Here is a 16,928-nt window from a genome sequence, read left to right as displayed (position 1 = left end):
TCTAGATTATATCTATAAGCAAAAAAAAGCCCTTAGCTCAAAGTTTGCTCCACTTGTCATCAGTCCTTTTAGGGATCCATAAAATAAAATAACAAATCTTTGCGAAAATTAGAGTTGATAATAAGACAATTTTAAGTTTGAAGAAACTCACAGAAGGTTTTTCTCCAAAATACCAGAACTACATTTTGACCATTGCATACCCTTCATTCCCGATGCAGTAATAGAAGACATGATGTTAACCCCATTAGAACAGCCGTCGCTTCCATCATGACCTAATCCAAGACTGAAAAAACATGAAGTTAGCTTTGTCTGTTTAGTCATGTTTGGACAACAGGATAGTAGCCATGCTATCAATTAGCGTAATTCAATGTGAATGAGGAGGTAATGTCATGACAAAACATGACATTAATAGCATGACATTAATAACATGACATGACATGACAACTGACATGACAACTGACATGACACCTGACATGACAACTGACATGACAACTGAAATGACAACTGACATGACATGACATGACATGACATGACATGACATGACATGACATGACATGACATGACATGACATGACATGACATGACATGACATGACATGACATGACATGACATGACATGACATGACATGACATGACATGACATGACATGACATGACATGACAAAACATGACATTAATAACATGACATGACATGACATGACATGACATGACATGACATGACATGACATGACATGACATGACATGACATGACATGACATGACATGACATGACATGACATGATGTGGCCATTCAATTTGCACCAAACCTGATACCAGTATCAAAAAATGTAAAGGAATCATAGATAATTTTCTTGACAAAAGCCAAAACACATTATTACTTGTGTCCAAGCTCGTGAGCTGCCGCGGAGAATGACATTAGGCCCAAATCTTTGACAGCAGCTTGACTAGTGGATTTCCAGCACATTCCTACACCAGCCCAGCCTACAATGATAGAATGAAGTGTATAACGAGCTTTAATAGAAATATTTCAAAGGATCTAAATATTAGGAATACGTAAATTTTAAACACTCTAATGCAATGAGGAAAAAGCTAAACGTTTTATCTAAATGTATGTATGAGTATATAAACTTATTGCTCTGCTTCTAATCTGTGCCTCTTGTAGACTGTTTTCCCTTTAAGAATATTCATTGCCTCCAGTAACTTATAGTTGTTTTACAAAAAAAACCTTTACGTGATTGTACATTAGCTAAATTTGTAAGTTACTGGCATTATTATACATTCATAACAATTTTTCAATCATAGGAGTAACTTAAAGCCCCCGTCTTAAATAAGCTCTCTTCTTTATTAAGCCCTCCTTTTTGGCCCAAAGAAAACATGCGCATTGAGTGGGTCTCTTGGCGGGTGTGATGATGATAAGATCATGGGCATTGAATACTGTCCATGTAAAAATTTCCTTGTGCGGTTTATAAGTCAAGAGGATACTAATCGTGGCATTTTTATGATATGGTTGTTTTAAATAATTAATAAGCCCCCATTCTCTAATAGCTCCTCCTTCTTTTAATCCCCCTGCTGAAAAAATGAATTAGCCCCTAGGGCTTGATAGAGCTTTTATGGTATGCTGATCTAATTACCAGCTATAGAGCCACATCCATCTCCACAACCATTTCTAGGAAAGAAAAAAGAACCTTATAAATGGCTGTAAGAGTTAGTGCAGAAAAAACTGTATTGCATATGCACGTAAAAATAACAGCGTACTAATTTCTATGTCAAAAAGTCTTCCATCATAGATATTCATCCCCCATTAATGTTGCCAAGGTTACAAAATACTCCTGAAAATTACTGCTACGCTGATATTTCAAAACTATTATTTATCTCTATAAAATCTTAGATTTGTACAGGACTATAAAAATTCCTCGTTGGAGCTTGATATCAAACAAAAGTGGTTCTCGAATACTTCCAGCAAAATCAATTCTATTAAAAAAAGTTTGAATTGGCGTAAACTGCAGACGCCTCGTTTTTGTTATTTTTCGATGTTGTTTCGTAGAAATAGCGATTGAGAGCAAGAAATTACAGCAAGCACAACTTTTGACCTAATACATTATAAATAGATATAGATATAGCCAAGATATGTAAATCTAGTAAAATTGTATGGAATTGCGATATAATATCAAGCACATACTTTGTATAGAGGATAGCGTTGTCAGCGTGCAAAGGATTACTGTCATCATCTGGGTTATTCTCGTTTACCCATACTCTGAATTTGCTCAGAAGCTCAGACCATGAATTAGCACCGTTAAACTGTGGAAAAGATTTTAGCAAAATTTCATAAAGATATAATTTTTGCCAAAAAAGTGTAAAGGATGTAGATGCTGTTCCCTGCTAATATACAAAAAGTGAAGATAAATACAATCAAAGAAATTTTGTTTGACTTTCGGGGGAATTATTTTTCATATTATTCGCATGACAATAAATTGTGGTACAAAATTTTTGGGAAGTGGAGGATGACAATTGGCGGGGTTCAAGTCTACGCAAAACAATGTAATCTTTCTGCTTAGCAACTCTGTTCCCTTTTCACACATTTGTTTTGAGGTCTGAAGGTGTTGTTTGCTCTGTTTTGAATACAATTTCATTTGGAAAAAGGCCCTAAATCCTAGACCAGCTGCTAGTCCGTTACAAAGATACAAAGAAGGTTACGAAATAGAAACATTGATAAGAAAGAAATTGCACATTTTTTCCTTTTTACATTAAAAAGATTGAATTGCCATTTTTCAGTCACACTAATGTGTTGGTTTTCATTCAATCTTAAGTTATGCTTGGTAGTTTCAATAATGGGGGCTACTGTGACATACATACCTCGTCTGTTTCTAGTATGACAATTCTGGTCACGGCAATAGTTAATGGATAGGCCAAAGATTTGTCCTTGAATGTAGCAGCAAGCTTAAAAGAAAATAACATATGATTGGTACTTGACGTATCTCTTAGTGTAGTTTTTAAGATAAAGGCATCAATAACATTGTTAGGTGGAAGGTCGAGGGAAAATCTTCAAATCAGTGTGGCAAAGCTCAATCTTGGAGCCAGAGAGCATGCATACTAACAACTTCGTTAATTCGGGTTGCCTCACTCATTAAAAAACTTTCTCTTGCTCGTCTCCCTAACAAACCAGAGTGTAAAGTATCACCTAGTAAAGTGTGGACAAAGACGTTACCATGTTTCCTTGCGCAGTCATATACGAATGTAGAAACTCTTTGCCATGGAATTCTACCATTGATTTATCAGCCACAAGCATGAGTTCGACCGTCTTTTCTTTTCTTTCAGATGTGATTGATCTCCTCAAGCGTTGAGGTGTCGAAGGAGCTCGAGGTCTTTTCGCTTGATCTGGTTCTGAAACGAAGAAATAAAAGTACTATTGAACAAAAACGTGTTGTGATGATTCAATTTGCATTCGTGTTTGGCATTTTTAATGTTTGCATAGCCCATGAAGATTAAACTAAGAGGTTCGTATTGCAGTAAAGGCCCAGTAATGGTAGAAAGAGAATTTGTGTACGTTTGTTGTTTGAGATGTTTGCTTGGCGAGGCGCATTAAATTTTATTAGTAGATTATTCCTTGATATTCCTTGTTGAACATTTAATACTTTAAACAATAGACAAGAAGAAACAATAAAAAAGACACAATGGAATATAGATGAAAATGGAATGAATGTTTTTAATTTTATTTTTAAAGTTAACCTACCAATAGGCAGCTTCATTTTTTAGCTACCAATAGGCAGCTCAATATTCATTTTTTAAAAGTTGCAAAACAAAGTTCGAATTTTTCAACCATTTTCTGTGCAACAGCCAATTTAGTATTTGAAAATAAATGAGCGCCACCCCTGCTGCTCCTTTTCCTTTACGTAGAGAGGCTGACCTGCTATTTTATCAAGGCATCACAAGTGTTTCGCTTTTCTAACTTTGAAAACGCTGTTCATTTCTTAAAATCTAAAGAGACCATTAAAGTTCAAGCAGCGTTCACATAGAAGGCTAATTAAACAAAATACAATAGGAACGATGAGCGATCGTTACCGGAGTATTGAAAACGAGGCTTCACTACATAAATGATATGTGCTCCATGCGACATATGATCAGCTTGGTCCATTAACCAGTGTGGTACTCGTGTAATGGTATATAGCTGATTATCCTTGGAGATGATTCCATTCTGAAAAGTAATGAATGTGGAATTTACAAAGCAAAAAAGAACGAGAATTTGCAACGTTTTAAACGAAACTAAAGCTTCCCAAAACTACATAAATCTCAAAAAGCTCTTTCTTATTTACTCAATTTCATTACTCATCAATAAGTCAAAGCAAGATCTTGTTTACAAGATGTTGGTGTCAAAAGCCTAAGCCATCTGCAAAGTCGTTTCTAAGTTCTTTTGCCTATGCAACTGTTGTGACTAGTTCTGTTGGCAATCCCAGTTCACACCTTTATATGGAAAGTCCTCAGAGCCCCCTAATTGCTTAGTGCAGTCTTCGTCTTCTTCCTTTCATTTCCACCCAACACTGCATTTTCATTGGGTTTTTAAAATAAAATTTAGTTAAAGCATAGCTTTGCTAAATGTTACCATGCCATCGGAATGCTCCAATGCCACCATTGATTGATCACTGTTCAGCACCGTTCCAGTTGTGTATGTAGCCTCTTTTCCAATCAGCCTCTTTATGCCACTTTTGGTGTGATGCTCTATAAACTGGTTTTCGTGAATAACTGCTCTGTTTGCTGAGGCATTAATATGGAAATTCATCCCAAATGCTTTGAAGAGTAAGAATATTGCGTTTTCTTTGTGTATCTTCTTTTTGTCGACTCTGTTACCAGTCTCGTCAACATTGTATGGGAAAACGATTTCAAAGTCAGTCACCGATACTGAAATAATAGAAATCCATTGTTATCTTGGATCAGCTATGATCATACGCAAATAAAAGAAATTGCAAAGAACGTAAGCAAGAATCACTGATTACAACTGCAATCACGGCCAAAAGTCTTGGAACACTAAACATGTAAAATCCAACTTAAAAGAATGGTTTTCGTATTATGATTACTTTTCTCTTAATTGACGATGCAAGCAATTGAGTAGCTTGACTTTCCGGGCTGGGAGGCTGGAGGGTCATCAGTAGTAAAATTTACAGACGGAGACACAGATAAAGAGAAATTTAGGTGCTTTTTCATCTACCGCTAGACGATTTTACCGAGAAACCAAGGACTTTTTGCACCAACTAAAAATTTACCATCAAACTCGTTACCGCTAGCTACGCCCCTTGATGCAGACAAGGTATAGGCAATCAAACGGGTTTCTGGATGAAGCCTTTTGAAAAGGTAATAAACTAACAAGACTTTTTGTTCAACGGCCTTAAGACTATACTGGGTACCAGACTCACTATACAAAATAATAATATATAGTGAGTCTGGTACCCAGGGTACCTCAAGACACTCTAGAAAGTGGTAGCTTGCACCAGGGGTATAATTTATGTACCTTATATGAGAAAATAATTTGTAACCAAAGATGCAGTACGATGTGAAGAAACGTTTATATTTTTTCTTTCTTAAAAATGCCTTGCAAATATATTTGGAACATCCAGGTATTTGCGTCGTGATTAAATTTTCTACTTCTTAGCAATATTGAGTGAATATCATGTAAATAGCATGTACATCTCCTACGTCATTGTAGCAAACAAGGTGGTTCAAGACTGAAAAGGGAATGGCTTTACTTTTCAGCCGAAAATAAGATTTCAAAACATTCCAAGATTGACGAGGAAATAGTTTGTTGCAGATGAAAGGAAGAGATCGTGTCAGACAGTCGTATAGTACTCTATCAAGCAACAATAAATGCACATGATAAAACACTTGATTGCTGGAGATAATAGAATTATTAATGCTACGAAGAAATTTGGATGCAGAGTGTCACTTATAGTGAAGGGAAACAAATTTGCCCCACCAGGCTCAACTGCTACTCTAAAACTGTAAATTAAAAACATTGTTTTGCCATCATTTACTTATCAGTAATTCCTCACTGGTGCGCCACTTCCATGCAGCCAGGCAACCTTATCATGAAATGCTCTTTAATAAGAATATTATATTAGGCTACTTGCTTAAAAAATATTTGCCAAAAATATTTGATAGATATAAAAACATTTAACAGAGATAAAAATTTAATTAGAGAGCGGTAAACTTAAAGTTAATTTGAGTTTTTTCCAAGGGGTAGTGACTCATTTTGTAGTCAGTGGCTTAAAAAGTACAGTGCGAGTGCCGTTCAACATCATTTGATTGAAATCAATCCAAAGAAAATGCAATTTGGTATCATTCAATCCATTATTTATTTGAGAACTTAATTTACATACATAGTCAAGGAAAAAGGACAGTTTACCGCAAAAATGAAAGTAGAGCAAATTGCGGCCAAAATCTTTGTTTGTCACTTATTTGAATTTTGTTTAACTGTTTACAAACTGAGATTAATCGCTTTAGTGTTTTTATAATGTCGGTGAATCGTTTAAAGGTCAGAGATTTTGTTTCTTTATCTCGCTGCTATACCGAACAGTTGTAATAACTTCTTGCGGTGCGTCATCATGACGGCATATTCCCAAATGAAATAAAAGAGTAAAGGAAATCACGGCAGTTTGCTTTGATTGCAAACGAGATTCTGGTAGCGTGGAAATATGTTAGATTTCTAAAGGAATGGCAAGAGACAATGACTAGAGTCCTTACCATCTAATGCTTTCTGAAAGGGTTAAAATATTGACAAAGAAGAAGTAAAAAGATTAACTTGATTTCTAGACAATTTGGAAAATTCATTATACAAATTCCAAATTCCTTATTTTTTTACATTGCAGTTTACTTTGACTAAACTTTTTACAAGTAATGAATAAAGAACACAAGATATTATTGTTGTGAGGTTGATTTTTTATCTTTATCACCTGAACATTTCGTTTGTTTATTAAAGAACCTATTGTTGCCTTTTCTAAAGCTTTGAGGCTGGTCTTTTTTAATTAGCTACAAAACTACAAAGGCTAGGTTAATGACCAAATACAATCTTGACTGCAGAACAACATTCGATGTGCTTTTGCGGATCGGGTATTGCTTTTTTGATAATATTAGCAACATATATAGAAATGAAAATGTTGCCAACGAAAAGATTCTTGCAGATAAATGTCTCTAATAATAATTTAAGTTGCTATATTCTTATAAACATTATCTTAATTGCAAGGTTACGCCAATGATTGAATAACGTATCTAGACACTAGGTATGCACACTCGTCAAGCTTGTATTGAACCAGAATGTTTTTTTTCTCATTTTTTTCAAGGCAGCAAAAATTTCAATTCCTTTTTCAGTTCTTACCAAATTTATACGCCGTTTTACTTAAAACTGATTTAAAGATAATTTTCAGGTTCAGAATCAGAAAGTTTGGGGAACGTCGAGATGCAGCAAGTTTTTTAAGTCAGGAGAAGTACCAGCATGTCGAATGTCACCCATAGAACTTGATAGCAGATACTTTTGTTGTTGCATTCTAAAGCAAAACAAACTAACAAACGACAAAATGGACCAATAACGTACCTTCAGACGAATTTTCTGTGCCAAAAATTCGATGGCATAGGACCTTTCCTAGCTTGTCACGCAATGCCTACAAGGTATAAGGGTTAATGTTATTAGCATCGAAGCTGTTTTAAAGAAACCATTGATTGAGTTGGGAACACTCTAAAAACAAACAATTTGAATGAATTGAGAAAACTCAATAACCACTCACCAGTTTTGATTGCTCATTATTCGCTTCTTTTTCAATAACTTTACCTAAGAAAAAATTATATAAAACGGTGTCAGTATGATATAAGTATAAAATAACATGAAAAATTAAACAAAAAGCTAAGTATAAAGAAGAATGAAAATTTAAAGCTGCCATCTTCACCTTCGTGTGATTCGACTTACTAACCACGATATGAATTGTCATTAAATCAGTACATTTTGAGCAGAAGTATTTATCTGTTTTCTCAGTATTTGAACCATCTTCGGCTTTTGTCCCACAGTATTAAAAAACTTAATAACCCTTTTTATAAGCAAATTCTTATTGAGGTTGTTTCGGAAAGGAAATCTAAAGAAATTGGTTATACTAGATTGGTAACTTCTCAGAAATGCGAAAAAGAAATCTCTGATTGCAGACATTCCTGGTCTCTCCTAAAAGCTGCGAGCATTCTTAAAAAGGTATAGGATGATCATTACTTTCTTAAATTTTTAATTAGATAAGGGCTTGGTTGCCCATTGACGGTTTCTGAAAAAGAAAAATGAGTACAGGCAGAAAAAAATACAATTATTTTATAGAGAAGCAATTTTTACTCGAAGTAAACGTAATTGCATAACATACGATCGTTAGCAGCAACAGCGACATTGAACAAGAAGCAGGACAACACCAACACCGAAATTCGCATGCACGCCATCTCCACCTGGAAAGAGAGATGTGATGACCGTATAAGAAGCTCTACGGATTGGCCAAATTATCATATCCAACGCTTTAATACTGTTTTTCTGTATCAATCTGTCTACCGCAAATTCTTTGGCGAAAATCTTTCACAGGTGACAATAATCATTTCTGCTAGTTTCGAGGGATTTAGGTAAGACACGACTCGTTATTTGAAAGTGAATGATCTCTTCAGCTTTGTTTGACAGTTCGTGCCCTAGGGTAATGAACGCATAATAACTATTGTCTTTTCCCCTTTTTATCCCGATACTAGCAGCTCTAAAATAAAGGCTAAGAAATTCAGGTTTTAAAGAAATATTTCCGTAAATCTTCACAGTTTTCCTGGGAAAACGTAGCGCAGAGACCTTTGAGAATCTCGGGCCAATCGTTGCTAGTGAGTTGCACTACATTAGAATAATGTCACATATCCTAAACCATTGGAGAAAAAGACATGTTTTGCCTTGTTAATAGTGACATTAGAGAGAGAAATTCCTACGCAGTGATCCAAATACAGATTTTGTGGCCTTCGGTGTTTTATAAAGGAAAGAAACTAAATCCTCAATTTAAAAAAACATCAAATGAAAACGATAAATAATGATTATATAACGTCATGAGAGAGCTTCTTAGTATTCAAAGTGTTCTATGTTTTAGCTGACTATAGTACAGTGGCCTATCCAGCTAAGCTTTGCAAACCACTTTTACAAGCTTATCTTATATAATACACTTTGCTGATCTTAAACTGGTGATTTTTTTCCGAAACTTTGTCAATTTTGTCCAACTTCCAGCGCTCAAATTTGAGAAATTAAGTGGAACAACTAAGAAAACAATTTTCAGATTCGTGACACTGTGGCGTAGCCATGACGTCACAATGTATTTGGCAGGACACCGCCTTGGTAATTTTTGGATAACGTTTATGTTTTCCGATAATACAATACATTATTGATGATACAGTTTTCGGAAAAATTCGAATAATAATGCAGACAAGGGAAAAGTGACTGTGTAAGCAGAATAGTTTTCGAGTAGCTAGCGATCCACAAGAAACAACAAAGAACAAGTAGACGAAATCACATTGAACTTTTACTTGCCAAACAGCAATTTTTCAAAATAAACAATAGGCAATGTAAATCGTTTTACCCCAGTTCATCTTTCAAGGTAGTAAGAACCAAATTGGAGGAGAAATTCCTGTATCAACTATGTGAAAATGACTGCATTTTCGTATGCATTTTGGCTTCAAACTAGCTAGACTATTCATTACCAGAACGACAGTAGTTTCATTCTCAAAAAAAGGGGGAAATTTAAAGACAAATCAACGAGGCCAGTGTTAATGTGTTTCAATTTGATTATTAGCATAAAAAGTAAAGTAATATTTCTCCTAAAGCATTGTTTTTCTGCCAAACCAGGGTAATAATCAACAAAAAATTCCCACGTATTAAAACGCGATGAATTGAAAGCAAATTAAAGCCAGATCTTTGCCGCCTTAGCAGTGTATCAGAACCTCATATTAAGGACATTGGAATAAAAATAGTCGTAATATCGTGGGAAAGTAATTGACGAAAAAAGAATTTTTTATCTATGATTAATTTCTAATAATGATTTAATCGCACTGTAATTCTTGAAAAACAATTATTTCTTGATACGTTCACACAACGTTATGTTATAATGACGTCATCGCTTGGCTTCTCTCATAGATTTTATAACCTGTTTAGTCAGTATTTCACAGTGTATCACAGCAAGGACGTGACAGTTGGCATAACCTGCATGAACGATAGGTTCCAGAGACGTCATCAATGGATGTACAGTATTCTTTAAATGCTAACAAAAAATTATAATCACAATTTTTAAAATGGTTTCTATTAGTCAATTACAGGCAATGTATTACCAATTACCGCTACTGATATCCTGATATTTATGAATTTCAACAAAGCCACCTTTCTCGCTATCACCGCCTTGAACCCATTTAAACAAAAAGTGAAAGTAAAACAATTTTCCTTGTCACAAACAACTAGCCTCCAGAAAGCAATAACTAATCAAGACAAGTGAGCCACAGGAAAGCACTTTCAGTAGCAATTAGTTCCAATGTCGATATACATTAGTGGGCAAGAAGATGCCTGAAATGAGTTTCGAAAAACAATAAAGATTAGAACATTGTCATTTTTGTGTTTGTAACCTGTCTCATCTTGACATGATATGAGCTCTGCACGACTTGGAAACAAAATGAAATTACATAATCAAACTTTGTTCGCTAAATTAATCCAATACAGGTATCCATGTTAGTAGACCATGCCAAAGCACTTGTGAATTAAAAATTACCAGCTTTGTCCCTTCTGCGTGGAAAACAACAACTTGTTTTTGCGCTTTGGATAAATACGTGGGCAACAAAAGTCTACTTTAATGTCTGAATTGTTTAAGTAAGATTACCCTTTTTGCTGGATTGAACTATGATTCAGTAGATTGAAAATGCTTATAACAATCCTGCTTAATTTATCATTAGTAGCACTTGGTTGAAATTATCCAGAAAAATGACATGTCAAGATCAGACTCTGTGCATTTCAAAAGAGTGTGCATAAATGAGGACTTGCGAAATACGTTTCGAACAATATCAGTTTAACTTAAATTAGCCGGCTTCTATTCTCAAGTTGCGCCTCTTCCCCATAAAAATAACCCTTAGCCAGGGGCGGTTGTAAGCAACAATTATTAGGGGGGTGTTAGACACTAATTTTGGTGCCACACCCTTCAGGTCACTGGAAAATGATGGAGACGCCCATTTTTGAAATTTGGTTTTTAATTGCTGCGTAGCCAGGTTTGAAAGATTGGTAGGCCAAAAAGGAAAATATTTTTGCTGATCACACCTCTTCACAATTTGGGAAAACATCCATTTTTTTAAATGTGTTTGAAAAAGCCATGGCATTTTTACGTGGCAATTTTCCTTTATTCAACGTCATAGGTGGCGGACCATATTCTACCACTGTCTATTTCCTTCACAATTTCACTATCGTTTAAATCCTGAATTGTGTAAGGCGAGGGAACTCTACGTGTAAAAAGTGATTTTCCAAAGTTGTTATCAAATATCTAAAAGAATTAACAGTATTCAAAAGTTTTAAACCAAGTCCGTTTTCCTTGGAGCAAAGTCCACGACAAGCATTCCAGAATCCAGTTTTTTAAGGATTTGACTGCTTTAGCATTTTTGTTTCTATTTTATCAGGAATGTCTCAAGAACGTGAAGAGTTTTTTATACAAACCCTAAAACGAGGGGAAATTACTGAACATTGAGGCTCTCCTGAGTAACATTGAGGAAAATTTTTGCGACGATGCGCTTGAGATCAGCTTAAAATACATTTGAGAATACCCCCCCCCCCCCCCCCCGCTTCGCTACTGATAAGAAGATAATTACTGATAATAATAAATAAAGTAAAATCTTGGCGTTACTTTGCTACTACTGACTCCCAACAAATGATTTTAACCGAATGAAACAAAATTTACCAAAGGACACAGAGCTATTGGGGGTGTCGACCCCCCTACAACCCCGCTAAATCCGTCCCTGCCCTTAGCCATAGGTTTAAAGCCGAAAATTCAACCAATATGGTGTAGATTGTTCAAGATAAAGGTTTGTCAACGAAATTTTTTGGGGAAAAAGGGTAAATTCTAGCATTTTGCACTTGAAAGCTATAATTTTATAATTTGCTTATCGATTATAGGGTGTTTCAAGGAATTTTGTCAGAGATTATTGCCTCCGTGAATGTGGTTTAGGTTGTAATGACAATTCAAATGTTAAAAACCATCACTGTGGGCGCTAATGCTAAACCAACAAAAAATTTACCACCAAAGATAGTCAATATAACCTGATAGCTATGGTTAAATTGTTTAGGTTTTTCCTACTACACAAGTCTGGCTTGCTCCAACCTATACTTACCTTGGTTGGTTTTTCGTTATATGAATGTGACTATTCCGGGTTCGCTTCATGTTAAACTAACTCATCGCTTGACGGAGGTTGATTGAAAACTAACCTGGGTTAGTTCAAAACTGGGCTGGGTTAGCTTCGATGGTGAGCTTTTGTGTTAGATGAGCGCTTGCAATACAAACCAAATTGATCCCAGCTCTGAGCCTTAAAAAATACATTCAAAAGTCGTAAATGTGCTAGGATCTTATATCAAAAAAGAATTTTAGTAGTTAGTAACAATCTATCAAGATCTTCCAGCTCTAGCCAATTTTTTTTATGATTTCTCCTTGACGTGGGCATTTGGTAAGATTCATAACCACAAAACTCGCCTGTGCGTGGTGAAATCTTCCTGTTGAATGTTTATAGATCAACTACCCTGGGTTTCAGAGACATGTGATTTCGAGCGCGGAAATAATAGATAGGAGTCGGAAAGTGGAGGAGCCAAGAGCATAGACCATCAAAATACCCTGGCGCTTCTAAAAACCATGGAACTTTGGCGTTACCGAAAGCAGATAAGATTCTTGGCTTTACGTTCCAGTGACACCAGACACAACAGGAGCGTCGAGCAATGGGGCTAGGAGAGGCCAAAGGTCCGGAGCCCGTGCTTCCCTGGGGTCCGTATTAATCTTAAACCATGTTAGGTTGTTACTATCAGATTTCCCTGATTCCTTCGTTTTAAGTGGTGGTTGCGAGGCTGTAAAGTTTTATTCAATTGCACAAAACATTCCTCGTTAATTTTCTAATTTTCGCTAACATTTACAAAACCAAGCAAATTGCCAACTTGACCAAGATCACAAAAGTATAAAATATGATCTAAGCTCTACAAAATGCTTTCAAAAGTAATGAATGTTCCAAGATCCTGTTTCTAAAAACAACTTTAGTAGTGGAGATACCAAGTACTTAATATTCAAACCACTCCCGGAGTAAAACGGTGGCGGTAATCGTCCGCCATTTGTTTCGTTTACAATATGGTGCGCCTGCGTTTGTAAGGTTAGGCACGGGTCGGCACGACATTTGGTTTCATAAGTCGAACTTGGCCGTGCCTTGCCGTACCGGACGAGGAGCTCTTAACGAATGGTTCGATCCAGTCGACCGTGTCGAATCCAAGTGGAAAATTGGTTTCATAAGGTCGAGCCGTGTCGAGCCAACAAGAATTAACATGGTAGGGAACGACACGGCTCGACGTATAAAACGGCCCTAACTTTTTAGCCTTATAACTTAATGAGTATTTAGAATATCTCAAAGTAATAGGGTTTACATATACTGCATGAAAATAGAATGGGAAAAAATTTCAGTTAATTCCCCATTGGAAAATCAGGATAAGCGTTCCCTTACGATACAAAAATCTCGCCTCTCGTAATATCAAACCGACTCAGGTAAAAGAATTGTCCTTTTTATTTCGAGACGACTATTTACAGATTGAAGAAATTACGCAACAAAAATTCTATAATTAAGTAACATTGAAGCGAGAAATGCTTACATGTATTCTAGAACATTAGGGATCTTAGAAGAAAAATTTGAGGGGCAGTGGAAACTATCTATGACCAGAAATAAAATATGAGATTAATGCCAGTCATGAATGGATTTCGGCCAATATCATTATGAAGAAAAGCGTCTATATTACGATCGTAATCTGCCCGCGACTAGCACTGATTAGGCAAAAAAAGAATTTTTAAGCGATCCAAATTTTTTGTATTCCTCGAAAAATACCCGTGAGGAATAAAAAGGGGGCAAGAATGTTGATTTGAAAAATCCTAGAAGAGAACACATAGTAAGACTTGCTCTTGGTTGTTTATTGGGCTTTAGAAAAATAAACTGAATCGACACAAAAGCAGATTGCTTTCAGAAACTGTCATGAATATCTGTGCTTTGACAGGATAAAGAAGTGCTGAAAATATTAATTGCTTTTTGTGAGATATTCAAGGATATGCAGCAGGAGTATCATTGATCCCCGATGTCGCTTTGCGTTTTGATAAACTTAAAGAGCACAATCATGCTTAGTTCTTTATTTAAAAACAAAAGTCGTGTCTGCAATAAGATTGCCCTAAAATTTTACACGATTGCTAGCCTGTCTAAGTTTCAAAAGTTTGTAAAATGACCTACTCGTTATGTTGTTTGCATCCAAGTACACTAAAGCAAGATAATTTTTATCTAAAATCTGGAAAGCAGAAGAAATGCTGCAAAAAAGAGGTTCTTTGGCCGAAGTCAGAACGATTAATATGAACGGTGATAAAGACCATCTAAGGAAATCTGACACGTATGAAATTGAGGCTATTGCCCAGATTTTTCTTTTGTAATATAACAGCTTAAGCAAGCAGATTGAAATATACCAGAAAAGGATTATTGCAAAGAAAGACCGTTTCAATTTGCAAGGCATTACTAAGTAAAATAATGCGAATCATAGATAGATAAGTGACTTTGTAACTCTCAATCTTCAAAATGGTTTATAGACTCACCTGGCAGAACATTTGCGATATCCTTTAACCCTCTAATTCTAGTAACTCTGCCTTTATATACAAAGTGAAAGCAACAATACGCTATTTTTGTGGTGAGTCATTGGAGTAGAACATAACATGAAGCAGGGGGTTAGAGAGGAACTCCCTTTTCTAACGCTGGTTTCTGCAGTGGAATAGTATCCTTTTAGTCATCTTGCTTATTCTTGGCTGGCAAATTATTTACGTCGTCAAAAGCAAAACGCTTTAACTATAACATTTAACTGCAAACAAAAAATATTTTTCCAGGAAAACGAATAAGGTCGCGGTACGAGCAACCGGTACAATAAAATCATAAAGTGTATAGAAAACAAGGTAAACAAAAAACCAAAAAAAAACGTAAAGATAAAGCAAGCTTTGACGTGTTTTCCATTTTTTCATAAATATCAAAATCGCTTTTGTATATGCTGAGGAAATCTTGACAGACTGTCTGCTTTTTGTTTGTTGGTCAAGCTTAAGGGGCTGCCAATTTGCCAATAGCAAGGTCAATCCTTCATTGTTGCAATTAACAATAATGGTTCTATATGTAAAAAACAAATCTTTAAGCTTGATGAGTTTATTGGAAAATAGTCAAATGAGACTTTGAAAGACGTTCAAACGGATAACAGCTGGTTTACACATGAAAAAAAAGCTTACTGGAAAATGTAAGAGTTTTCCTTGATTGTATATCGCAGTACAATTCAAAACTAGGTTGCCTGCAAACATTAGATGGTGTATGAATTTAGACGCTCTTTGTTCGAATATTTCCCATTTACTGACAGGGACATAATTTTCCATTTCCCAAACTTTTCTCCAAAGGTATGCTTAAACCAAGCTATCGATGATACTCATAATTTTGCTAGCAGCAACAACACAGGACGATAGTGATCAATCCAACACGCCATGATTTTCTGGTTGGAATACATATGAAGACACTGGGAACAATTTTACAATAATTTTGTACAGTTAAATTTACTGTGCACTCAAGGACAAGGATGATTTCATTTAAACTCTATATGATTCAAATGCCTATACACTACGAGATCATTTCTCGTGGCACTGGATTGCTTTTGCTGTTCTGTGCTGTTTTTGCCCTTCATTCTTTTCGCCTTTCACAAGAGTATGAAAGTTTTTCAAAATACCTAGGCTCATTGTGGGGGACAGGTGCACACAAAAAATGTATGTCAACATACAGCGTGGTTATAGCCAGATTTTAGTAATGGAAAGCAAACATGTAAATACATGGCTTACAGTTAGATGAAAATACTCTTCACGGCAGTTGCAACTTTGAAAAGTACAAACTTTCTTTAGCGATACCCCCATCACTGGTTACGCAGGCAATGAAAATCGATGCTACAATGTATTGTAAATTTCTATATAAACTTTAACCACAATGTAAATCAACATATTGAACTGGGAAAATAACGGTATACATTTTTACAAATTCGCTTTTCTAGAACAAATCCTAGAAACAAAGCGAGAATTTGTTTTTGCAGTGGCAAGCGGAAGAATCAGATTATGGCTATCTTCATAAAGCTGAATTGGACACAAATTACTCGTAGCATTGAACAAACATAGACAAAAAAATGTATAAACACAATTATCACTGAACTGAGGTTCACCAAAAAATATTTTAATCACTGTAATGTGTTTAAACACTATCTTTGAAAGAAGACACTTCTTAAGAACACTGAGACTCGATATGCCCAAAACAAATTTTAGCTTCAGGTAAAAAATTAGAAGAAATAACAATGTGCTTCTAAATAATCTCTTGGTTAGCAAAACAGAGCGGATTATCTACTTTGCTACTAAAAACATCATGCAAAACCTTTATTTAGCAGTTTAAAGAAACACATAGTAGTATTAACTGCTATATGAGTCAATAATGAAATAAACAGAACGTTAACAACACCGGAGACTCAGCTGTCTAAGAAAAACTAACATAAAAATTGCACTAGAAAACCCATATGATTTGGCCTTCTGTTGAGTTGATGTAAAGGATTTATTTATTTCATGTTTCTTTTTAAGCTTTCTTAAAAGTTTTACATAGGGC

At 35.5% G+C, this 16,928-nt stretch overlaps 1 protein-coding gene across 1 annotated transcript in view; it reads right to left on the bottom strand.

The window, feature by feature from the left end:
* Window positions 1-14,937, bottom strand: part of LOC135689481 (uncharacterized) — a 65,905-nt gene extending 50,968 nt beyond the window's left edge. The window contains exons 1-12 of the mRNA XM_065206719.2: window positions 14,861-14,937; window positions 8,375-8,453; window positions 7,763-7,806; window positions 7,573-7,639; window positions 4,594-4,889; window positions 4,056-4,188; window positions 3,202-3,377; window positions 2,850-2,933; window positions 2,176-2,294; window positions 1,628-1,662; window positions 875-977; window positions 152-283 (exon numbers count right to left, since the gene is read on the bottom strand). Of these exons, the coding sequence (XP_065062791.2) occupies window positions 152-283; window positions 875-977; window positions 1,628-1,662; window positions 2,176-2,294; window positions 2,850-2,933; window positions 3,202-3,377; window positions 4,056-4,188; window positions 4,594-4,889; window positions 7,573-7,639; window positions 7,763-7,806; window positions 8,375-8,453; window positions 14,861-14,872 (1,280 nt within the window). The 5' untranslated portion in view covers window positions 14,873-14,937. The remainder of the gene's footprint in view (window positions 1-151; window positions 284-874; window positions 978-1,627; window positions 1,663-2,175; window positions 2,295-2,849; window positions 2,934-3,201; window positions 3,378-4,055; window positions 4,189-4,593; window positions 4,890-7,572; window positions 7,640-7,762; window positions 7,807-8,374; window positions 8,454-14,860) is intronic.
* Window positions 14,938-16,928: the final 1,991 nt, after the last annotated feature.

This window comes from Rhopilema esculentum, chromosome 5 (genome assembly GCF_057945365.1).
Source record: "Rhopilema esculentum isolate cy_ngs chromosome 5, ASM5794536v1, whole genome shotgun sequence".
Classification (NCBI taxonomy): domain Eukaryota; kingdom Metazoa; phylum Cnidaria; class Scyphozoa; order Rhizostomeae; family Rhizostomatidae; genus Rhopilema; species Rhopilema esculentum.
Note: the sequence above shows the minus strand (reverse complement) of the source record. Positions and strands in the feature narration are given on the sequence as shown.